At 40.0% G+C, this 24,201-nt stretch overlaps 3 protein-coding genes and 1 long non-coding RNA gene across 6 annotated transcripts in view; 2 read left to right on the top strand and 2 right to left on the bottom strand.

Moving 5' to 3' along the window:
- Positions 1 to 21,794, bottom strand: part of LOC725616 (allatostatin C) — a 47,450-nt gene extending 25,656 nt beyond the window's left edge. The window contains exon 1 of one of the 2 annotated variants that reach the window (XM_016914889.2): positions 21,520 to 21,794. In XM_016914889.2, coding sequence (XP_016770378.1) covers positions 21,520 to 21,522 — 3 coding nt within the window. In that variant the 5' untranslated portion in view covers positions 21,523 to 21,794. The remainder of the gene's footprint in view (positions 1 to 21,519) is intronic. The other variant, XM_016914890.2, reaches the window with a different exon arrangement.
- On the top strand, positions 113 to 4,142 carry LOC552231 (probable RNA-binding protein 19). 2 transcript variants are annotated; one of them, XM_006570374.3, is made up of 15 exons: positions 113 to 270; positions 350 to 554; positions 644 to 837; positions 921 to 1,175; positions 1,291 to 1,558; positions 1,641 to 1,850; positions 1,911 to 2,099; positions 2,188 to 2,453; positions 2,527 to 2,662; positions 2,744 to 3,066; positions 3,133 to 3,335; positions 3,413 to 3,529; positions 3,618 to 3,723; positions 3,808 to 3,931; positions 4,007 to 4,142. In XM_006570374.3, the coding sequence occupies exons 1-15, from the start codon at positions 235 to 237 to the stop codon at positions 4,072 to 4,074; spliced, it is 2,700 nt and encodes an 899-aa protein (XP_006570437.2). In that variant the 5' UTR covers positions 113 to 234; the 3' UTR covers positions 4,075 to 4,142. The 2 variants fall into 2 exon arrangements, with proteins under 2 accessions (XP_006570437.2, XP_026299384.1); XM_026443599.1 differs by lacking the exon at positions 113 to 270 and having other exon boundaries at positions 398 to 554; positions 663 to 837.
- LOC409759 (serine-rich adhesin for platelets) lies at positions 4,887 to 23,940 on the top strand. The gene is given in 18 exon segments (XM_026443598.1): positions 4,887 to 5,162; positions 8,628 to 8,688; positions 10,411 to 10,593; positions 10,668 to 10,927; positions 11,801 to 12,055; positions 12,149 to 12,334; positions 12,410 to 12,675; positions 12,748 to 13,253; positions 13,313 to 13,435; positions 13,494 to 14,241; positions 14,334 to 14,522; positions 14,587 to 14,662; positions 14,664 to 14,812; positions 14,909 to 15,419; positions 18,724 to 20,349; positions 21,572 to 21,761; positions 22,073 to 22,192; positions 22,900 to 23,940. Coding segments are annotated over 18 exon segments (6,156 nt in total). The 5' UTR covers positions 4,887 to 4,922; the 3' UTR covers positions 23,367 to 23,940.
- On the bottom strand, positions 5,000 to 8,591 carry LOC107965175. Its single transcript, XR_003305567.1, has 3 exons — positions 6,847 to 8,591; positions 5,531 to 5,595; positions 5,000 to 5,137 (listed from the first exon to the last, which is right to left on the bottom strand). It is a non-coding gene; the product is annotated as an uncharacterized LOC107965175 (long non-coding RNA).
- Positions 23,941 to 24,201: the final 261 nt, after the last annotated feature.

Here is a 24,201-nt window from a genome sequence, read left to right as displayed (position 1 = left end):
TTATTATTTATTATTATTTTTATCCTTTGTAAGAAATAAATAATAATTTACCGGATAAAGAATTTGTAAGTAGTAAGTATATTACTGAATATTACGTATATGCAAAAAACCTTTGTTTATATCGAAAACAACATAACCTATCTGAAACGCGTGTTTCATAAAATGTGTAACATAAAATACTCAATAATAATTATAAATAAACGCAAATTATAAATAATTATAAATACACGCAAAATGTCGCGATTGATTGTAAAAAATTTACCAAAAAATGTAAGTAATAAATAATGTAACGATATAATTGTAATTATAATGTGAATAAAAAATTTTAATACATAGTAAAAATTCACAGATTACAGATATAAAATTAAAGGAACTTTTTAGTCAAAAAGGTTTAATAACTGATGTACAATTAAAATACACAAAAGATGGTAAATTCAGACGATTTGCTTTTATTGGATTTAAAACAGAAGAACAAGCTATAGCTGCCAAAGAATATTTTGATAAAACATGTATCGATACCTGCAGAATATCAGTTGAACAATGTGCAAGTTTAGGTATTATAAATATAAATGTTTTATTATGAATATTTATTTACAATGATAATTTTAATTTAATACATATTTATCGATATTGAATTTCAAAGGAGATTCTTCCAAACCTAGATCATGGAGTAAATATGCATCTGATAGTTCAAAAAATGTTATTAATAATAAACAGTCTAGTGATAAACCAGAAAATGTAAATGCGAATAAAACAACAGATAAGAAAAAGGAAAAAAACAAAAAAGATAAAAAAGAAGAAAATGTAAAACCTGAAGTTAAAGAAGCATTGGAGAAAGTATATATATATATTAGAATTTATATCTTTTTTATATCAGTTGTTAAAATATTATGTATAATTTCATATTAATTTATATTTAGCATAAAAATGATCCTTTATTTATGGAATTTCTTGAAAGTCATACAAATAAGGCCATATGGAATAATGATACAATATTGACAACTATTCAACCTAAAGAACATAACGATAATGTTATTAATAACATTGAAAATGATATTAAGGATATTAAACAAGAAGAAAAAGATGAAGAAGAAGGAGAAGGAGAAGGAGAAGAAGAGGAAGAAACAAAAGAGAAAGAACAAAAAATTGCACATAAAGTTGTATCTGATTTAGAGGTAAATTTGAATACACATATTTTTTTGTTACTTATTAATTTGTTTTGTATGTATACAATATTTATTTTTTTATATAATAATAATGTATATAATAATAAATTTATTTTTTAAATAGTATATGGAAGCTTTAAAAAATAAAGAAAAGAATGTACAAAAGAAAGTTTCAAATGATAATCCATCTAAACATGGGCCACTAAAATTATTTACCGTAAAACTTCGAGGATTAGCATATAATCATAAGAAAAAAGATATCAAACAATTTTTTAATCCATTAAAAGCAAAATCGATACGAATATCGCCAAAAATTAAGGGTATTGCTTATGTTGGTTTCAAAACTCCACAACATTTGAGAAAAGCGTTATTGAAAAACAAAAGTTTTTTAGGTATCTTATAGTTTATCCTTATTAAGAGTTTTTTTTTTTTTCAAATTTTATTAGTCTATTTTTAATATATATATATTTTTAGATGGAAGACAAATATTTGTAATAAAATATGAAACGAAGGAACAAAAATTTGAAGAAGAACAAAATGAAAATAACCATAATATTAAATGGAAGAAGCAAGCAGAAGCATTGAAAAGTGAAGAAAGCATAGCAGAATCTGGAAGAATGTTTATTCGAAATCTTTCATATACGACAACCGAAGATGATATTCGAAAATTGTTTGAAAAATATGGTAATTCTTTTTCTTGTCCTCAATGTGATGCGTATGATATTAATATAATTTTCTACTTAGGTCCTTTAACTGAAGTTAATTTGCCTATCGATCGAATAACAAGAAAATTAAAAGGATTTGGTACAATAACATTCTTAATGACCGAACATGCGGTAAAAGCTTACAGCGAATTAGACGGATCGATTTTAGACGGAAGAATGTTACATCTTCTTCCAGCCAAAATGAAAATTGATTCTTTAGAAGACAAAAGTAAAAAAATATATCATGAATCTATAATTTTTTTGTAATAATTCTAGTATTGATATTATAATTTTTATTATATTATTTACTTATTTAGAAGAATTAACTTATAAACAGAAGAAAGAATTGAAAGCTAAAACAACTGCTAGATCATCGCATAACTGGAACACTCTTTTCCTTGGTCAAAATGCAGTAGCTAATGCTATAGCTACCACTTATAATACAACAAAGGAAAATGTACTCGAAGATAGATCAAAGGGTTTGAGTGCTGCAGTTAAATTAGCGTTAGGAGAAACACAATTGGTTCAAGATACCAAAAACTTTTTGGAGGAAAATGGAGTTTGTTTGGATGCATTTAATCAAGTAAATATTATTTGAAATATAAATATTAACGATTATATTAGATCAAACGATTTAATTAATGCATTTTTTCCAGCCATCGAACGAACGATCAAAAACAATAATATTGGCAAAGAATTTACCTGCTGCAACATCAGCACAAGAGATTCGACAATTATTTGCACGACATGGCGAATTGGGTAGAGTTGTGATGCCACCTTCAGGAATTACTGGTATAAATTTTAATAAATAACATTATCATCATCATATGTATCTTTTTAATAACATTGTATCGTATAATTTATTGCGTTTAGCTTTGGTGGAATTTTTGGAACCTTCTGAAGCGCGAAAAGCATACACGAAATTAGCCTATACTAAGTATAAATATCTACCATTGTATCTGGAATGGGCTCCTCACAATAGTTTTATCACTCCTCCTGCGGTAAAAAACAAAACTATTAACGAAACAAAGGAAAAAATAGAAGATGAAAAACAAGAGAAAGAATTATCAGAAAATGTAAATGATACGAATAAGACTAATAAAGAAGAAAGCGAGGATGAGGAGGAGCCTGAACCAGACACCACTCTTTTCGTGAAAAATATTAATTTCTCCACTACGGATGAACAATTAAAAACGGTAAATAACTTATCAAACATTGCTTTCTATTATTTAATATATAATTTTCTTTTTTTTCTTTTACAGTATTTCGACAAATGTGGTCCTCTTCATTATGTCTCGATAGCAATGAAGAAAGATCCGAAAAATCCTGGCGCCAAATTGTCAATGGGTTACGGATTTGTAAGATATAAAAGAAAGGCGGACGCGGATCGTGCACTAAAAGTTTTACAAATGACAGTGTTGGACGGAAAAACTTTAGAACTCAAACGTTCCGAACGAACGCTAACGTATGCTTTCGTTACAATTTCAATTTCCTTGACATTTACAATTTTCAATAAACATTTCTATTTATTTGAATGCGCAGAACTGACGTAAAAAGTGCGAAAAAGACGTCCACGGTGAAAGCTCAAACGGGTACAAAAATTTTGATAAGAAACGTACCGTTCCAAGCAACAGCCGAGGAAATAACTGAACTATTCAAGTACGTATTTATAAATATTTTAAAAAGGAGAAGTAAATTTTTTTATTTATTTTGCTTTTTTTCTCTCTCTTTCTCATTAAAATACCAGAGCGTTCGGAGAGTTGAAAGCGGTACGATTGCCTAAAAAATTAGTTGGTGTCGAGAAACATAGGGGATTCGCATTTGTGGAATATTACACAAAAAGTGAAGCAAAGGTATACGAGAAATTAAAATAAATTGTTATCAACGATCAATATATATATATATACACGTATAATCTTTTTGTACTATGTTCATAGAAAGCATTTAAAGCTTTGTGTCAAAGTACACATTTGTACGGCCGAAGATTGGTCTTGGAATGGGCTCAAACCGAAGAGGGTGTGGAAGATATTAGAAAACGAACAGCCAAACACTTTTATCACGGTACGTGCTTATTATAACCTCTCTTTTGCGCTGTGAATATCTGCCAATAACCGAATATTAATATTTCGTCGACAGATCAACCGATAAAGAAGAGCAAAAAGGCGACGTTTAACCTAGAAGACGTAGCTTCGGAAGATGCATAAATTATAAAATTTTTTATACATAGTACGATCACGGAAATGATACAATTAAATTCATAGTTGACACGTGACTTGGAAAGTGTATTTTCTTTCGATACAACTGGCAGCAAATCAAATCGATCGAAAGTTATAAAAAGTTCTTTTCATGCATTCGCGAAGGAGTGCACGGATATTTGATGTTCGCCTCACGTCGAAACTTTTTCCCCGTCTTACTTTTCTCGAAAATAGTTTAAAATTTCTACCAGTATTTATGTCAGACACGTGCTAATTCTATGTATTTGGGTTTAACGCTATTCAATCGAATAATCCGACAATAAATATCGCGGCATAATTAAACATTAATATCTTCGGCCCACGTTTCAAGCCGATTTAATTATACAATTTTCAAAGTCGCACGCGCTTGATTTTAAAAATCTAGATAAAATTTTCGCACGGAAACTATCTTACCTACAAATCGACTCTTTTTAAATTTTAATTCCCTTTCAATTAAAAGCAACAAAAATTGAAATTTATTCGAACATTCATATATATACATAAAATACGAAAAAAAGCGAAATAGATTTTATTAATAGATTTAACAAAATTGAAGAGAAAAACGATAAGGTGTGCCTTCGTAATAAAATTTGCATAAATTCTTAAATCGCCTTTGAAAATTAATCAAGGAGAGGAGTGCGTTTTTAATGAAATCGATTATTATTAAAAAAAAAAAAAAAAAAGGAAAAAGAAGCAAACTCGAAGAAGTTTCGGTGGAAGAAGGGAAGAAATGTTTTCCTTTCACCCGAGAGGAGGAGTGGCAGGAATGGATTGGAGAGGTTCGGACGGTCCCACGGAGGTGGAGGTGGAGGCAACCCATGAAAGTAACAGTGGCCTCTCCGTCCTCTGCACAACGCTCAGTCTCGCTCTCCTCGCACCGGTGTACGGTGCTCGCGGTTGCTCTCGGGTGTCCTTTCGGCGCGTTCGTCGGGTGCGCTGGTAACGTCGCGTCCTACGTTAACGGCACAGTGCGCGATGTGCTCGACTTGAGCCTCTCGACGATCTCGACATCACCACGGTTGTTTTGTAAAGGCTGCAAAACGACGAAAATGGATTGGGTAAGATGAACCCGTGCAATTTTACCAAATTTTTCATTCGATTCGAAATTATGTAACTTAAAAAAAAAAAAGAAAAATATCCACTCGAAGCGTCGATTTTATATATAAAGATAAAAAAAATAAATCCTCTCGAAACATCGATTTTATATATAAAGATAAAAAAAAATAAATAAATTAGAAAGTTAAGAAGAAAGAAAAAGAGAAAAAGAAGTGAACGAACTTTTTGAGAAACTTTCGAAAAATTTCCATATTCGATAGGAAGAAACTTTCTCGTATTTCCTAAAATAAGAAAGATCCGATATTTTATGTCGATTCACTTTTTCTACTATATTTGTTTCAAAATAAAATAGAAAGAAAATTGATATTACCTTTGTCCCGTGTTGGAATTTCGAAATCGAAAATTCTATGCGTCCTGTGGAATCCTTCAAGAGACCTTCAAGAGAAAAAAAAAGTAAACAAATAAATGGGTAAATAAAAATTAATTGGACCGCGAAGAAAGAAACGTTGCAACAGTGGCGACGCGCGTTTTCAAAAGATAAGGTTGAGCCGTTTGTTCGAGATCTACACACACACACACACGTACCGAATGGTTAAAAAACGATCGTCGGCTTCCTGCAGGGAGGTGGAGGGGGGAGGGGGAAGGATATCTACCGGTTATTCGAGCTCACTTCGCTCCACAGCCGCTACGACGGTGAGCAAAGAAGGAGAGAACGCGTGTAGCAATTCGAGATTGCAAAATTCGTCGAGGTCGCAACACTTCTCTCTCCAAACAGAAGATTTCTGTTTTTCCATCTCTCGAATGTCATGTTTCCGATTTTTACGCAGCTCTCATTCCATCGTTGTTTGGAGACGGCAAACTTGTTCAGATTGGAATTTTGAAAAAAAAAAAAAGAGATTCGGACGAAATTCGAAATATCATCGTTGAATTGGAAGGATCGAAACATTTTTCAATTTCGAAGGAAATCGTCGATAGTAAATAATTGTGTAACGTTGACGTAACCGGTTCTAAAAAATTCATACTTTCTCTGATTAATTAAACTTGCCACTTTCACGTCGTAAGAAAGTCATAGAACAATAACAAAACTCGAAAATTCGATAAATTTTTCTCCCATCGTAGATAAAGAAAAATTGTTGAGAAACTTGTTTTTTTTTTAAAAGGAAAGAGAAAATCGAGAATAATGGATAAACGAGAGACGAGAGAAAAAATGAAAAAAAAAAAAAAAAAAAAAAAGTACTTGGGGAGTGCAAGGAAGGTCAGCTGCTGACCTTTCGAAGACTCGTCGACTGATCTTTCTTTCTTCTTCCTTCAAATTCTTAAGTGTAATCTCTCTTTTTATTTAAAAAAAAAAAAAAAAAAAGTGAACTTTTCATCGAGGAGAAGGCCGATCAAATATATTTTAAACGTTCTCTAAATGTAACAATTGAAATATCGAGAAAATTCTCGTTTCGATCGTCAGAATCATTCTTTATATAAATTTTAACCATTCATCCTATAATGGTATGAAATAGAATGGGCAGACGAGTTGAGGACAAAAAAACAAAAGACAAAGAAAAGCGAAGAAACCCCATTACCCCTTCCCCTTAGACGATTTCCTCCGGTAATTAAGCAACTGGCGAAGAAGATTTAATCAAAAGCGCGATCCTAGTTTCCTTGTATAATCGTAGTAAACAGAGTCCTATATACCTGAGAGCGAATTCCATGAAAAGTAAAAGTGACCGAGCCACGTTGGATTTATCCATCGGCGACAGATCGAATCCACTTTGCTTTCGTGCGCAACAGGGTGAATACGTGGAACGTATTTATTTTCAATTTTACGATCGATTTCCCCGTAAAAAAAGTCAACTGGTTCACAGTTGTAAAAATAATCGAGCTAACTCGACTTCGATTTTCATTCCGCTCGATCGATCTTAAAAATCGATCTCGATCGAGCAATTATCGTTTCTTCGATTCGCTGGTAATTTAATCGAGAACAAATTTCTCATAGGCGGAGATCGAACCCTCGTTACAATGACGCACGAATCCATCCCGTTCACCTTTGCAACTGGTTTATAACTACTGGACTTACACAGAGATTCTGGATCTTCAAGGTTAAAATTAACCATCTCCCGTTCCCTTCTTTCTTTCGTCCCCGCGTGCCTGGAATATCGAACGATCCCCGAGACCGAGATTCTTACCTCTCTTCCTTTGTTTCCCTCGAGATCCAACGTATTCGATATATACAGGTTTTCGTCCCGACGTGCTCGTTTTCCTAAACTTTATTATTCGTCGGGGATTCGCGGAATAAAATATTTTTCTCGAAGTCGAAATTAAAATTCATGGCCCGTTATATACCGCGTGGTATATCGTCTGGTTCTTTAAAAGGTCTCGCCGATATCGGAATGAGTAACGGTAATAAAACGAAGGGGGTGAAGTCATCGCGATGGAGCCGTTCAAATGTCACAGCAACTCGAATGTAAATAAGCCGATCGTTCCATCCGAAAAAACGAGCCGATCGATACGCGTCAAACGTGCGATAATAATCCACTCCACAACATAGACTCGAGCATTAAGAAAAGAATTAATGCTTTCTCTCGTACGGATCGAGTTAGGCAGCGATAATCGATAGCAATTGAGCGAGAAGTTCCATCGGATGACAGATTCCTCGTTAGAAATCACCGAAAGCCAGTTCCGGTTATGAAACATTCCGAAAGGAACTCGTCGATCGAGCAACAGGTGGTTCTCGCCGTATCGTTCGTGGTCTCCGCTATTTCCCGATTAAAAGCGTGCTCGCACGAGTCTCTCCGACTCCGTAGAAAGTTATCTGACATTTAGACAGATCCGCGGGGGAATTTTCGATCCACCCGCTCGTTTATTTTATCAAGATTTTATCGGATTTTCTCCTTCCCCTCTTCTCTTTTTGTTCCTCTTCTTCGGGCAACGAACTTGGAAAAAGTGAAAAGTGGGAATGCGAATGTTTGTCTTTTTTTTACTAATCTACCAATTCTATCGGAATGACGTTACGAAGCGACGTAACGTTAACGTAACGCGCTCGTTGGCCGAAACGTACTCTCAAGGTAGAAAGTGGTCGCGGAACGGGTGTTCTTTCTTCTTGCTTTCTCCTCATACGCGTTGCGTAACGAGGAGTGGCCGATTGGGTGTCACGGCCCCGCTCTATTTGCCGGATTCACATCGCATTATTCTCGAGGTCTCGAATAAAATGGTCGCCCGCAGGTGCGCCGAACATCGATCCTCCTTTCTTTCCATCGATCGAGAATTCAACCGACTCGTATCCACTATCCACTTTCGCCAGATATTTTCAATTGAAAGAATTGAAAAATATATACTCGATATTAAAGATCGATTTCGTGCAAATAGTTTCACCGTGAATGATCATTCGCGTACAGTTATATATATATTTACATCTAACTGCTCGTCCAATTATACACATCGAATTATTAATTCGTCGCATCACTTTTCCGTTACAGGAGAACCGAACGGTGTCACTGTTGCTTTGCCTAAGTATTCTACTCGCGACGATTCATAACGGTGAGTATTTCGTTATCGACCAAATTTAGTTTCGTTAGTTAGCCGAAAAACGATTCTTTATGAAAACAATCTAACAAAATAGTTAATAATAAAATATTTCAAAATAGTAGGAAGGTTGTTTAAAGCTTGTTTAAAAAAATAAGAATGGCCCATTTACTCCGTGACCGAGTGTCTCTGATCTCTCTGCTGTAATTTCTCTAGCATAGCCGGTACACGTGGGGACCGGCGCACGCGCGGATGCAGTTTCACTGGACTCACCATATCTCGACCAGTGAAACGTGCGCACCTCGTCGGAGAAAACGTTCGAGGCAAAAACGGGCCCGTTCGAGGTGTAGTCGATATAGCAGGGGAGAGGGGAGGGGGGATACGTGGAAAGTACATTGTAAAACGTAAAACAGCTCGGATATTTAAGGCGATATTCCTTCTCGCCAAGTTTTTATCTCTTGTAATCGATACGGTAATCGTTTCTATCCGATTTAAAAGAAAAAAGGAATAATTGACGCAATGTAAAATCATGAATCGATGGCGATTCATATATATATACATATGAGATAATATTTTTACAATATATTCGTGAAATATATAATATATATTCGTGAAATATTTTTTTCAATTCTAAAAGTTTTAAGAACAGATTAAGAGCAATTTAGTTCGTGTTAGAACATAGAAATTCATATTCCAAATACAAAAAGTAGAACTCGTAAAATTCTTCGTAAAATTTTTCATGCTGCAAAATTATGAATCGCTTCGCAAAACCGTGTAACGCAACATAGTTTCTAACAACTGTTTTGGATCGTTAAACATACTTACCGTACTTTGTACGCGTTTCAATGAAAAATAAAATAATATGCAGTTATCGAGTTAATGGGCGTGCAACGGAATCATCGATAATTGTCGATATACAAAGGAAAATAAAAAAGAGGAAAAGTTTTACGCGGTTTTAACAGGTACACTGTGAATTTTAGATTTGCGGCTAGCTTTTACCGACATTATCTCGGATATTATGCACCGCTCTTAACTCCATTACCGCCTCTGCTCGTATTACGCGAAACTATCGCACGCGTGGATAGAATCTGGAACACGTTCGATATCGGTGTTGATCTTTGCCTCGAGTCTATTCCCTGGTCGATTCGATTATCATTATCTTGTACTCGTCGTGATTTCGAACCGTGGAAAAAAGGCCATGGAAATTGTACCAGATTACTTTTACTCGTTATTCGTTTTTCTCTCGTGGAGAGAAAAATTAAAATAGAGAAAAAAAAAAAAAATCAAATTTTCCACTTCGTATCGTGGGATTGAAAACAATTAATACGCATTTTATTCCACGTGGGTGGTCAGGGTCAGGAGCGATGATCTTAATTCCAGTCTCGATTTTAACATTCTTTCTGGACGGCCTCGGTTCCCGCGATCAGTGAAAGCATCGAGGACAACACCCTGCGATCGAAAGCGAATACCAACGACGATTCCTCAAGGTGACTGCAAATCGGCTCGTCAATGAAGAAATCATTATGCCTCGCGTTTCTTTTCAATTTTCCGCGAGTTTATAATTGCAAATTACGAATACAATAAACAATTTCTGACATCTTTCCACCGCTTAACGATGATTTTTAATTTTCGATAAATATTAATATCATCGCTTATTAATTTTATTCGACGAGTGAACAGGGATCGTTAATTTACTTATTGCTTCTCTGCGAGAACTGATCATTTTTCCGTTCACAGGCAATGCCGAGCGTAAGATCGTATGTTATTACACGAACTGGTCCATTTATCGACCGGGTACCGCCAAGTTTTCGCCCCAAAACATCAATCCCTATTTATGCACCCACTTGATCTACGCTTTCGGCGGGTTCACCAAGGACAATGCTTTGAAACCTTTCGACAAGTATCAAGATATCGAGAAAGGTATAGAAAAAAAAAAGTGTCCAAAATTATTATCAACCGACTTATTAACCAAGCTTATTAATCTTTTTTCAAAGGTGGATACGCCAAGTTCACCGGTTTAAAAACATACAACAAGAATCTGAAAACCTTATTGGCCATCGGTGGCTGGAACGAAGGCTCGAGCAGGTTCTCGCCTATGGTAGCCGACGCTGGCAGAAGGCGAGAATTCGTCAAGAACGCGATCAAGTTTCTTCGAAAGAATCATTTCGACGGTCTCGATCTCGACTGGGAATATCCCGCGTTTAGAGACGGTGGAAAGCCTCGGGACAAGGACAATTACGCCAACCTGGTGCAGGTAAGATGAACAACGAATGCATTAAGCAATAAAGGGAGATGATTCCGCGCGATATCCACCCCTCCCCTCTGTGTGTGTGCGTGCCCGTCCATATCCGCGCGTGTGTATATTCGTCTGTATGTGTATGCGCGCACACATGGTTTGTGTGTGTGTGTGTGTGTGTGTGTGTGTCCATATTTACGTGTGTGTATTCGTGTGTATATGTTCGCACGCACATGATTGTGTGTGTGTGTGTGTGTGTGTGTGTGTGTGTGTGTGTGTGTGTGTCCATATTTACGTGTGTGTATTCGTGTGTATATGTTCGCACGCACATGATTGTGTGTGTGTGTGTGTGTGTGTGTGTGTGTGTGTGTGTGTGTGTGTGTGTGTCCATATTCGCGTGTGTGTATTCGTGTGTATATATGTGAACGCACATGATTGTGTGTGTGTGTGTGTGTGTGTGTGTGTGTGTGTGTGTGTGTGTGTGTGTGTGTGTGTGTGTGTGTGTGTGTCCGTCCATATTCGCGTGTGTCTATTCGTGTGTATATATGTGAACGCACATGATTGTGTGTGTGTGTGTGTGTGTGTGTGTGTGTGTGTGTGTGTGTGTGTGTGTGTGTGTGTGTGTGTGTGTGTGTGTGTGTGTGTGTGTGTGTGTGTGTGTGTGTGTCCATATTCGCGTGTGTGTATTCGTGTGTATATATGTGAACGCACATGATTTTGTGTGTGTGTGTGTGTGTGTGTGTGTGTGTGTGTGTGTGTGTGTGTGTGTGTGTGTGTGTGTGTGTGTGTGTGTGTGTGTGTGTGTGTGTGTGTGTGTGTGTGTGTGTGTGTGTGTGTGTGTGACTCTCACTCGCTGACTCACTCACTCACTCATTGATTCGTATCTCGAAGGAACTGAGGGAGGAGTTCGAGAGGGAAGCTTCGAAGACCGGAAGGCCGAGACTTTTGCTCACGTTGGCGATGCCGGCCGGCATCGAGTACATCGACAAAGGTTACGATATACCCAGATTGAACGAATACTTGGATTTCATCAATCTCCTCTCCTACGATTACCATTCGTCTTACGAGCCTGCGGTCAATCACCACGCCCCCCTCTATCCCCTGGAGGAGGACAACGAGTACAACTACGACACCGAATTGACGATCGTAACGCACGACGTTTACTCGATAAATCAATTATAATTTCTAAGAGAGAATCGCGATTATTATTATTATCTTGTCATCCTTCCGCTTTATCAGGATTACACCGTTAATTATCTGCTGAAGAAAGGTGCCTCCTCGGACAAGATAATTCTAGGGATTCCCACGTATGGAAGATCCTACACGCTTTTCAATCAAGACGCAACCGATCTAGGATCACCGGCAGATGGGCCGGGAATCGAGGGCGACGCTACTCGAGAAAAAGGCTATCTTGCTTATTACGAGGTTTCTTTTTTTTTTTTTTAATTATTCTCTTCCTTTAAATAAACTCGAATGAATAATTTTATTATTATCTCGCAGATTTGCGAGAGTTTGGCGCAATCGGACGAATGGGAAGTGGTGGAGCCTAATCCTGACGCGATGGGCCCTTACGCGTTCAAGGGGGATCAGTGGGTAGGTTACGACGACGAGGATATAGTGAGATTAAAAGCGAGATACGTGAACGAGAAGAAGTTGGGAGGAATAATGTTCTGGACGATCGACAACGACGATTTCCGGGGGAAATGTCACGATCGGCCGTATCCCCTGATCGAGGCGGCGAAAGAGACCCTCTTGTCCGACGCCACGTAAGTACGAGAATTTATTTTTCCGATTTATCATCACCGATGATCCTTCGAATTATTTCGTATCGAAATAAGGGACACTGTTCGAAAGTCGAAACCGGTCGAGGGACGCAAAAAGTCTCGGATTCAAGGGACTCGAAGCGACGCAGAGAGAAGGAAAAATGGCGGACGAGGCGGCACAACTGCGACACCTGTCTCGAAAAATCGAGTTCCCACTTCGTCCAGGCCGAGATATCGAACGTTCACGCGGCCGCGAGCGAGCGAGCCGGACGAGGAGGAAGGGGGGCGAGTAGATAGACGATCCTACGATCCTGCGTCCGAGGACGAGGAGAGGCAGGGGAGGGAGGAGGAAGAGGAGAATTCGGAGAGAGGGAACGCGGTTAGCGGGGCGAACAAGCGCGAAAGATCTAGAGACGGGAAGAAAAGTAGAGGGGGGAAAAATCGATCGAGTTCGAGCAGGAATCGTAGAAAGCAAGTTCGTCGTAAAGAAGAGGGAAACAATGGCCTCGATTCGAAGGAGGAATCGTTGAGTAATAAACTGACTACCCCGGAACCACCGACCACTCCCGATCCTGGAACAGGTAGATATTTGAAATTCAAAACGTGAAATAAGGAATACGACAATTCCTTGTCTCGACAGATTTCAAGTGCGAGGACGAAGGATTTTTCTCCCACCCTCGAGACTGCAAAAAATATTTCTGGTGCTTGGACAGCGGCCCGGGAGGTTTGGGCGTGGTTGCGCATCAATTCACCTGCCCTTCCGGTAATTATTTAATTATTTAACGTTTAAATTCCCTCTTGTAAAAATTCTCTCGTCGCAGGATTGGTGTTCAACAAGGCAGCCGACTCCTGCGACTATCCCCGCAACGTCGCGTGCCCGAAATCGAAGACGCCGTCGTCGTCGGCGTCGACGACAAGGGCGCCGATAACAGCCGCCACGAGCCGCACCACTTACCTATACAGCACCACCACGCGGCGACCTTCCACGGCGAAACCGGATCCGGAGGAAGAATACGAGTATTACGAGGACGAAGACGAGGAGGAAGAAGAAGGGGAGGAGGAGGAAGAGAAAGAGGAAGCCAAGGTGACCTCCACTCCCAAAACGCTTTTGTACAAAACGATCACCAGGAACAACAAGCCTAGCACTACGAGTACTACTACCACTACTACGACGACAACAACGGAGGCGGCTTTCACGACTTCGAAATCGATCGATTCGGAGGATGAAGAGGATCCCAAGGTTATAAAGGAGCTGATAACGTTGATCAAGAAAGCGGGTGGCATAGAGCAATTGGAGAAGCAGTTGTTGCTTCAAGACAAAAATTCGAACGAGAGCTCGGCGAACTCTGGCGGAGAGAGTGCTACACCAGCTACCATAAGTCGCAGCTTGTACGAGCGCGTGTTGAACCGTCAGGCTGGTAAAGTCACGAGCAGGCAGAGATCTTCGACGAATACGAATTTCGCGAATGGGCCAGGGAGGGCGCAGTTCGAGGGATTGGAAGAGGTTCCAGAGGTGAAGGGGTTGAGACGATCGCAGAAACCGAAATACGTGACCATCGAGAGACCAAAGTACGAAGAAAATGGTATTTTTACGATCTTTTCCCCCTTCGTCCCTATCCCGCGATACTGACCGACGGATCGAACGTCGCTTCTTCGTTCAGGCATTCGACGAAGGAACCGCCATTGGACGGGGAAGAGGTGGAGGAAGAGGAGGAGGATCTGGACGGAGACAACACGGACGTGGCCTCTTCCGAGGAGCAAACGATTAGCAATCCTTTCCTAACCGGCTCGACGCAGAGGGCGACGCCTAATTACATCGATATAAGACGCCCTCGACCCTCGACTTCGAGGTAAGCGAAGAAAGAGACGAAGCGAGGAAACAATAATTATCTTATCGAAACGAAAATCCTTCAGGAAAGACGAGAACGACGTTGAGGAGAAGAGCAAGGATGGAGGAGAGGGGGAAGCGCCAATTCGACGCCGCCGTCCAAGGTGAGTCTTCACTTTCGCACGAGAATGAAAAAAAATCTAAATCAAATATCCGCAAAATTAACAGCAAAACGAGCTCAACCGAAAATGTTAGAGACGAGGAATCTCGTTCATCCACGAGCGAAGAAAACTCGCAAACGACTAAATCCAGGTTTCTCTTCCACATTTGAAATTATTTTTATTAAATAGAAAAAAAACAACGTTCCGCCGCTCGATCGATTAACCTTCACTTCTTAATACCTCGTAGATACGTGAGCGTGCAAAGATTCAGGAGCACGACTCCCCAAACGACGGAGGCTGTTTCGGAGATTGTTGCATCGACCACGGAATCGATCGAACCGTCGAAAATCGGCGACGAGAAAATAGATACGACGACCAGCCCGTCAACGAATACCTTACCTTGGATCGGTTCGTCCTCGACGCCCAACGACGACATCATCCCCGTTGAAACGGAGGCGGGAAGAACGGAAGAAACTGAGACGGAGAGAGCGATCCTCTCGACGACTTCGGAGTCGAGCTCGACCACCGACTCCGTGAAACTCGTGGAAGATTCGGTGACGGAGATCCTGTTGACCACGGCGCCAGCGAGCTTGTCCACGTTGTCGATTCCGAATACGAGGATCAGCACCGCGTCGGTATCTCAGCCGAGGCCGTTCGGCTTTAACCGAAGAAACAGGCCGTCGTCGACCGAGCCCACGACCACCACCACCACCGTCACCACTCCATTGCCACCGTCCAACGATCAGACGAGGTCCAAGGTGAGTATTCCGTCGCGAAACAACACGCGCTCGTCCCTTTTGGTAGGACGAGGTCGATTAAGACCAAGGCAGGAGAAGCATGGTCGAAACGTGGAAAATTCCCACGACGACGAGGGCGATGAAGGGGCGCCCGCTCGTACACGCGCGAGACCCTCGTCGAGGATCAGGGGAGCGAGCAGATACACACCGCCCACCTTCAAACTTAGAAACGAGAGCTCGTCCGATTCCACGGTCCAAGGAGAACGCGTTCGAGCCACTACGGAACCTCCTCTCAACACGGAGGGAGGAGGTTCTTCTAGGAGAAGATTTCGTCGGCCAGCCTCTAAAACTAGCACCACAATCACCACTACCGAGTCCACGAGAGCCAACGAGCTCGAGGACAGCCCCATCGTGAGGATCGTTCAAGCGTATCCGAGAAGAGGCTTGCCCTCGAGATCGAGGAACGCGGTTAAAGAGGACGGGGATGTCGAGAAGATCACCAATATAAAGGTGTTGACAACGCCGATCGGGCAGGTGAACAGAGACGTGTACGCGAGAACGAGGTACACGAGGAAGAGAAATAACGTTTCCACGCCTGACATCTCGTCGCCCTCCCCTCCCACCTTTACCACGAACGACGCTGTAACCACCGTGCCACCGACCACGACGGAACGACCGATCCTCAACTCCATAGACGAAGCCGCGATAGAAACGACGACCGCAACCACCACGACGACGACGACGATGACGGTAACAACGCAGGAACCGACCACAGAAACCGGTTTCGAAACAAGCACAGTGGAGCCGCGTGCCACGGAATCGACGATGGAGAACGAGGTAATCACCGAGGTGACGGACGATCATCAAACGGAAGGATCGGATGTGACGGTGACGACGATCGAAGACGATGAAACCGTTGACGCGAACGTGATTAAAATCGTGAATAACATCAGCGAGACGATTAACGAGGAGAGCACGAACGTCGTGCATCCGAGGCGAAGGAAAGTTCTTCTTAGAAGACGGCCCGTCACCACCACGCAAATGTCCGTGGAACGAGAGAATAGACCGCACACGCGTAGAAGAAAGGTGATCAAACGTCTTCGCCCGGTTCAAAACGCGACATCTACGATAGACGTGCCATCTACCGAGCAAATTTTACTCGTATCCACCGTGGCTCCGGTGGAGGGGGAGGAGAGTACGATCACGGACGCGACAACGGAAAATTTGGCAACAGCGGTGACCGTTGCGGAGACGGATGATTTTACGATGACTTTGGAAACACCGACAACCGTAGGGAGCGCGCTCGGCGACGACACGAGCGCTTTCGATTTCGATCCTGTCACTATGGCCTCCACGATAATCGATAACGTTACTGCTATCGCGGGCGAATCGACTACGGAGGAATCGACGGTGACGGAAACCGATTCCGTGGAATCGACTTCGTCCAACTTTTCGAACGATATTTTGGATGAAAAATTGACCAATGAATTGCCGACTATCGTTTCTTGGCCGAGCTCAACCGTTTCCTCTCAATCTAATCGTAGATTAGAGGCGTACAATAGGACGTATTATTTAGACTCGAAATACGTGAGAAGGAAATTCGTGGGCAGGCGACCAGTAGTTCCTTCTTCCCCGGAAAATTTTAACGGCAACGATCGAAATTCGATCGTGGAAATTTCGAGCCACTTGTCCACGAGTGAGAAAAATAAATTGGAAGGTGTTTCGAAACGTAAAAAAAATTTGTTCGTTCGTCGTAGACCGGTTTCTTCGACAACCACTTCGAGAACGACGATCGACGATGACGACGAGAAGAAGGATGAGAGAGAACCGCGGCTCGATACGGAAGAAGTTACTCTGAGAAACGATGATGAAACTTCGTATCCCACTACTCCGCCCATCGATCAGGAATTGGAAGAATTTTCGAATCGCTACACCACTACGCCATCGATTATCGAAAAACTCTCGTCCCCTCTGGCGAGTCAATCGAGAAACGCGACACTCGACGAGGATACCTCTTCGATACTCGAGAACGAGAATCGAACGCATGGATCGATACCGTCTACCGGCGATCGAACGCCAGAGATTCGTCCTCGATACCGAGTTCCAGTGTTTATCAAGAAAACGTTGAGCACCGAAAATGTTTATCCTCTGGATTCGAACGAATCCGAGGAAACGAACAGTCCCAGATCTAGGTATCAAAATTTTCGTCAACCGAGAACGCGTTACAAGTATAGAGAGATAAGAAGGAATCGAGAGAGCGAAGAAGAGTCGATTCCGGATGCCACGCAGTCGCCCAGCTACGATTCCTCGACGCAAGTGAGAACGCGTTTCTACGCGAGACGCCCACCAGTTTCCACCACGGAGATACCCGTCACCGAGACACTGATACCAGCGAAAAAGTTTGACTACGCGGCAGATGCCCACAGGAGACAGCAACAGTCGTTGCGAACGACCACTTCTCGCAATCGGAACGAAGATTCGACCACTTTGACGAACTCGAACGAAGAACGAGCAGAAATTCGAAACTTCGTCGAAGAGGATTATACAACTACGCCTTCTCCCCAACCGCTGATAACAAGACTCGTCACGTCCGTCGAGGAATCGGGCACCACGGAGAGGCAAAAGATTCTGATTAAAACCAAATATTCCTCGCTTACTTCGACCACAAAAATTCCTCTTCAGGCTACGATCGTTTCGCAACATCCAATCGTCACGCCATCCTCGATCCCAGGGATAACGTTGGAAAGATCCGACGAGGACGAATCGATGAATGAAATTCGACAAAGTCACGTGGAAAGATCCACCTTACCCATAGAGAGCGAATTCCTTTATCCGTCACGATTCACCACCGAGTCTCACGAATCGTCCACGATCGAGATCGAATCGGTGTTCAGCAATTTGATCGGAAACAGGGATTCCGCCAAGTGATATATCGCATCTTATCGAATCACCATTCGTCATTAATTAACAATGTACATACATTATCCTTATCACGCATCATTAAAAATTTACCAGATATTTAATACGGATTAATCGAGAGAACTCTCCTCTTGCCCTCCTTCGAATCATCGCCAAATACATTTTAACCGATTCACCGTTTGTGCTGCTATCTCTCGGTTACCGAGGCAAATAATGCAACGAGAATTCTGTATGGATTTGCGAACGCAGAGGATCGTCCGCTTTCTTTACCTTCTCTCTCCCTCTCTTGCGGTTTATGAGGAGAAGGAGAAGAATAATCGAAAGAAAAAGAGAACGAGAGAGATCGAAGAGAAAGATTTATTTCGGAAGATCGTCATTAAGCGTACTACCCTCTTCTGATTTTCAGGTGGCCAACACGGAAGTCAATAGACTGCCAACCCTCAAGGAACTAATCGGTTATCAAACGAACAATTACATCGCCACCGGTCCATCGTCCGTATTCTTGAATTTGTTTCCTCTCGCAGCGAAAAGCGAAGAGGTTATGTCGCACGAGAAAAATATCGATCGCGTTCTCGAAGAGGTTATCATTGAAAAGAATACGATTTTCAACGATACAGAACTTAGATCTTGGAACAAGCACGATGACGGGATAGAAAATGATTTTCAATCAGATTTAACCGTGGATGGTGTAGACGCATATTACGTCGAGGACGATACTTCGTTCGCTAACAAGAAGAGAATCGATCGTGAAGATTCATCAGAAATCAATCTGAAGCCTACCACTATGCGTGGCATTCCATTGATCAACTTGCTGCACAACCAAGTTCCGCGTGGTTTTTACGTGACTAGAAGCGAAATGGAACATTCAACATCGAAAAGAGTAAAGATCGACGCGTTAACCACCGAATTTACCACCTTGTCTGTAGAGACTAACGAAACTATTTCTTCTGGGATTTCTTCTGAAAAAGTTGGACAACCTGATATAGATGGAAAAGTGATTACCGATCTCGAGCACGATAAAAACACCGAAAAAAATCTTGAGTCTGACGTTACCACAACTTTTAATACCAAATTATCCATGAAAAATAATAGAGATGGAACTAGAGTCGAGGGTAGAGTGGAAAGCACATCTGTTTCAACGGATCAAGTCCAAATAGAGAAAGATGTATCATCGATAATAAAATTCACCGAGATTTCAATTCCGAAAGAAAACGTAACAAATTCTTCGATTTCCATATCTTTAACCGATTCGTCACCTTCTACGCTTACCTCCCAATCTTCTAATGAATCCGAGATTATTAATTCTACGACCGAAAAATCCATAACCAATGATCACAATACTCCTTCCATTTTGAATATTGTAATTCCTATAACCACGATACCGTCCGATATTACGACTGATACAAACTTATTAGAATCAAATGTAACAGAATTATGTATGGAGAATACAACGCATTCTGCGGATTTAGAAAACAGCTATTCGATAAATTGTCAAAATGCAGGAAAATCTACAAAAAATGACGAAGAATTCAAATCGACTTTATCGACCACGACGCTTTCTTCGACTAGCACCGTGGAAACGTCGATTACCGACACGACGATCAATGTGTTCAACAACCACGATGAAAAGAGTAAATTTACTTCGAATTACGAATTCGGTCATAAATTTCGGAGACGTGGCCAGAATCGTTATCACGTGAATCGATTGAACAAAGATCAAGAGAATTCAACGAAAGTAGTCGAAAGAACGCAAAATTCTCGTCGTAAAATTATAGGTTATAGAAGACCGCTACGCAGGCCTGTTTCCAATGGTAAAGCCGCGAACGACTCGTTCGTTTACGAAGTAACTACTTTGAAAGAAACGAAAGTGAATGATTCCGTGAGAAATGTAAATGATTGGAAAGACATGAACAAAGAAGAAACAAATGTGGAAAAGAAGTTAATATCAAAGGCAAATCAAACAGGAAACGAAGCTGTTTTCGACGAAGAACATCTTCGGATTAAGGAGAATATCGATCGATCCAAATCCGAGGTCAGTTTAGACTTTAAATTTCCTACACTTGCGACTTGATGACATAAAAAAAGAAGTATATAACAATTTCTTTACAATATACAATGCTAACTCAGATGCTATCGCTCACTCTTACCTCTTATACCTAACCAAACAAAATGGGATACGCAACGTTCATCGATAGAAACATTGAAAACTGACTTATCCTCGTTTTAGTTTTACCGTTTAAACGAGAAAATGAAGCGAAACGTCGATGATGCTCTTTAAAATACTACGTAACAAAACGCAAGTCTTTCATTTCATACCTAATGATAAAAAGAAGTTGCTTCGATTCTTCTGTGGCTACGATTAACGAAAAACAGGAGGAAAAGTATCTCTGAAGGGATTATAATCAACGGAAGAAATTCATCGGGCACTTTTTCTACCATCATGCGTTCTTATCTTCATCTACCGCTGATTTTACTCTATTTTCAAATCAATTAACACTATATTTCTCTCTACGAGGCGCATGTCGCATCTTTTAAAGCGCCTGCGCTATGCTTACTTTGTATATGTTTCGTCTTATGATATATTTTAACCCTTTGTGCTTAGCTCATTTTTAAAGGTAAAGCGAGTTGGACATTTATATTGAAACTTTTTCTTCAATAACCTTTGTTCATTGCCGCTTATACAGTAAGACAGTATTATCAACAAGTGCAAAGGGTTAATGCTTTGCTAGGAAATTCAGCAATTTAACACAAGAAGTGCCATCTGTTGTTATCTCTCGAGCTTCTTTTCTAATTATTCTTTTCTTTCCTTCTCTTATGTAACGTTTCAGTGCTTTCTAGTTCGAACGATTATTTAGGATAAAACGAAATCAACGTGTCGATTGATATAAGTTTTTATGTCAATTGATATAAAATAAGAGATTTTTGATTTTTGATACATTTACTAATACACAAGGCGCCATCTACAAATTGATAAATATACTACATGTTTCAAATTTAAATTAATCGCGCCATAATTCGATTTCTAATGTTTTTTCGAAACATTTTTATCGATTATATATTTTTGTAAGAATTTTGTAAGAATTCTTCTATAATGCTTATGATTGATGTAAAATATTTTACAATGATTTCAATCTCTACAATGACTTATAACAATTGACAATCAACTTATATTTTTATTGACTGATCGCAAAATTGTACTTACCATCCTGGCGATTAGGATAGATATACAATGTACGTGTGTGCTCTACGAACAGGTGAATTCCTCGAAGAATACGGTAACATCTCGTACACCAGGAAATTTGTCGTCGACCAGATTGAGAAAACCCACTGCATTCACTTTGACGCCATTGCAAAGCAAAACTACACAGCAAAACACATTCGCGAATCATCGAAAGACTCATCTGACCGATGGAAAATTACAAACCGTTGTTAACGAAACATTGGGTAAGTGATGATACGACAAATATGAAATACACGTTAACGATATTTACATTACTGTTTAAAACAATTTAATAACTCGATCGTATCGTGTCCCGCCAACTGGTATTGCATCGTACGATCACCGCCAGGTGTCATACCAACTTCCATTATTGCGACTGCGCAGGATAATATTTACGCGGAACAATTTTCGCGCGAAATATTTCAAATTCAAATTTCTTCTAACAAATGGTTGAACAAAATACAAATTTTTAATTAGAAAATGGTTGCACGAGCTATATATGTATATCTATAAGGATATTTGCATATTGTTTTAGATACCGTGGATGAAAGAACGGAAACTTCGAAACCTGAGAAAGATATCGATCAAAATAGTAGAGCGCAAGAAATCGCGGTCACATTGGCGGATCCACCGTCCGTGCAATCATCAACCACCGGTACACACAACTTGTTAAAGTCACCTCCACCATCAGATTTCTTAATTTATTTAAACTAAAATATTAAATCGCGCGCATATTTCACTTTCGTTCATTGGATCATTTGGGATATAATTTCTCATCGCATCGTAATCTTCGACTTATTTAATTTCCTCTATTCTTCCTGGCGAATCAATCGGTGTCACTTGGTCACGAAATTTACTCTCATCTACTGACTTCTAATTTTTGTGTATTCTTCCATACTGAAACTCAAACCACTGTGAAACCACTTTATGGAAACGAGATTTACCATCAAGAACTAATCACATTGTTATTACTTTCGAAGAGGTATATCATTTTTTGGGGATCTAATGGAAAGCTAATCTCTTGACTGAATTATACTTCGTCGATCTCTCATAATCGTCTTTCCCCGTTTCTCTAATCTTATTTGTCCTTACTATACTATATATCTTCTTTTTTTCTCGCCTTTCTCATCACGTATCAATAGCATAATGCGAATTACTAATGCAATTACTTAACTTTCAAGCACATTGATACTCTTTCCCTCCTCTCGTCTGCATCCTTACACGTGCAGGCACATCTCGTTCTTCACGCTGGACATAAATCATGTTTTATGTTTTTTTTTCTTTTCCACGGGTTTCTAACCGGGATTCTTCTAGTCTATTTTTATTGGGGATCGAATATAACTAATAGAGTTAAACGATCAGGTCGACCATCGTTACGGAACGCCCTGAAGCGCAAAATAAGCACTACGGTTGCACCTAGAACAGATGCAACGACAAGCAGGGCTAGCCTCAGGTTTACACCGGCTCTCAATGAACGACAGAAGCCGAGAACGAAGGATGATAAAACTCGTCGAAACTCGACGACGACGACAACAAGGCCTAGACAACGACCGCCTGTTGTCGATTACGATTATTACGAGGATGAGGAGGAACCGGTGATCGGAAGATCAACTTTCAATGGAAAACTCTTTCTCACGAGTAAAGGAACTTTTCGATGCTTGGACCAAGGCAATTTTCCTCACCCTTACTCTTGTAAAAAATTCGTTACTTGCGCCAGAATGGTAAACGGATTGGTGATCGGTGCCGAGTACACTTGCCCTGACAGGTTATCTTTCGACCCAGTCGGTGGTATCTGCAATTGGTCAGCTGGACTTGGCTGCAAAGAATAATTTCTTTTGAATTGTCGATCGAACGATAATTATTACGAAAAATATTGAATATTTTAATCCGAACGAAACATAAAGTCACTTTTCTTCTATCGAATCGATCGTACAACGAGACGGAATGATCTTTTTTTTTCATTTTTACGAACACGTGTAGCCATAACCAATAGAAATGAAGCATGGTGATATTATCGTTAATGAAAAGTTTGTAAATATTATAGTTACTGTATATACGTAGATTTAGCTTGCGTTACCAACTTAATAATTTAAATAAAGGTTGGTATATACATTTAGTATCGAAAAAGATTAACGAAATCTTTTATCTCTCTCTTAAGATTATATGTAAAATATTTCTTACGAACTCGATCGAAAGATTGAATCACGGATATATTATATATATATATATATTTATATATATAATACATTTTGTATTTGGAATAAAAGCATCCATTTTTAACCACACTGTTAGAAATTTTTATTTAAATATTTTTTTGTTATTATTTCGCCCACTTGATATGACGCATACTAGGATACGTTAAAAACAATTATACCCAATCTTTACGCTTTTTTTTTTTTTTTTCAATACAAAATTTGAACGGTCTTCACTCTCTCTCTCTTTCTCTCTCTCTCTCGCGCGCTCTCGCTTTCGCTCTCTCTTCAAAGACCTTTATTTTTTTTTCTCTCTCTCTCCTAGCTTGATATTTTATAATACTTTTTTTTTTTTTTTGTTATTAATCTAGCTGAGGAAGATGAAATTGAATAAAACAAAACGTAGTAGAGAGTCGACAAGTGTTACATGAAAAATAGTGATACGATTGTCGAGCTGATGTTTGAAACAAAA

Source organism: Apis mellifera, linkage group LG11 (genome assembly GCF_003254395.2).
Source record: "Apis mellifera strain DH4 linkage group LG11, Amel_HAv3.1, whole genome shotgun sequence".
Lineage (NCBI taxonomy): Eukaryota > Metazoa > Arthropoda > Insecta > Hymenoptera > Apidae > Apis > Apis mellifera.
This window is presented reverse-complemented; position numbering and strand designations above follow the sequence as displayed.

Bases quoted from the DNA above. Each gene is read 5' to 3' on its own strand.
- LOC552231 (XM_006570374.3), top strand. From the start codon at position 235: ATGTCGCGATTGATTGTAAAAAATTTACCAAAAAAT. The intron at 2,663-2,743 runs GTATAAATTTTA...TATTGCGTTTAG, and splicing joins GCCACCTTCAGGAATTACTG to CTTTGGTGGAATTTTTGGAA. The intron at 3,067-3,132 runs GTAAATAACTTA...TTTCTTTTACAG, and splicing joins CGGATGAACAATTAAAAACG to TATTTCGACAAATGTGGTCC.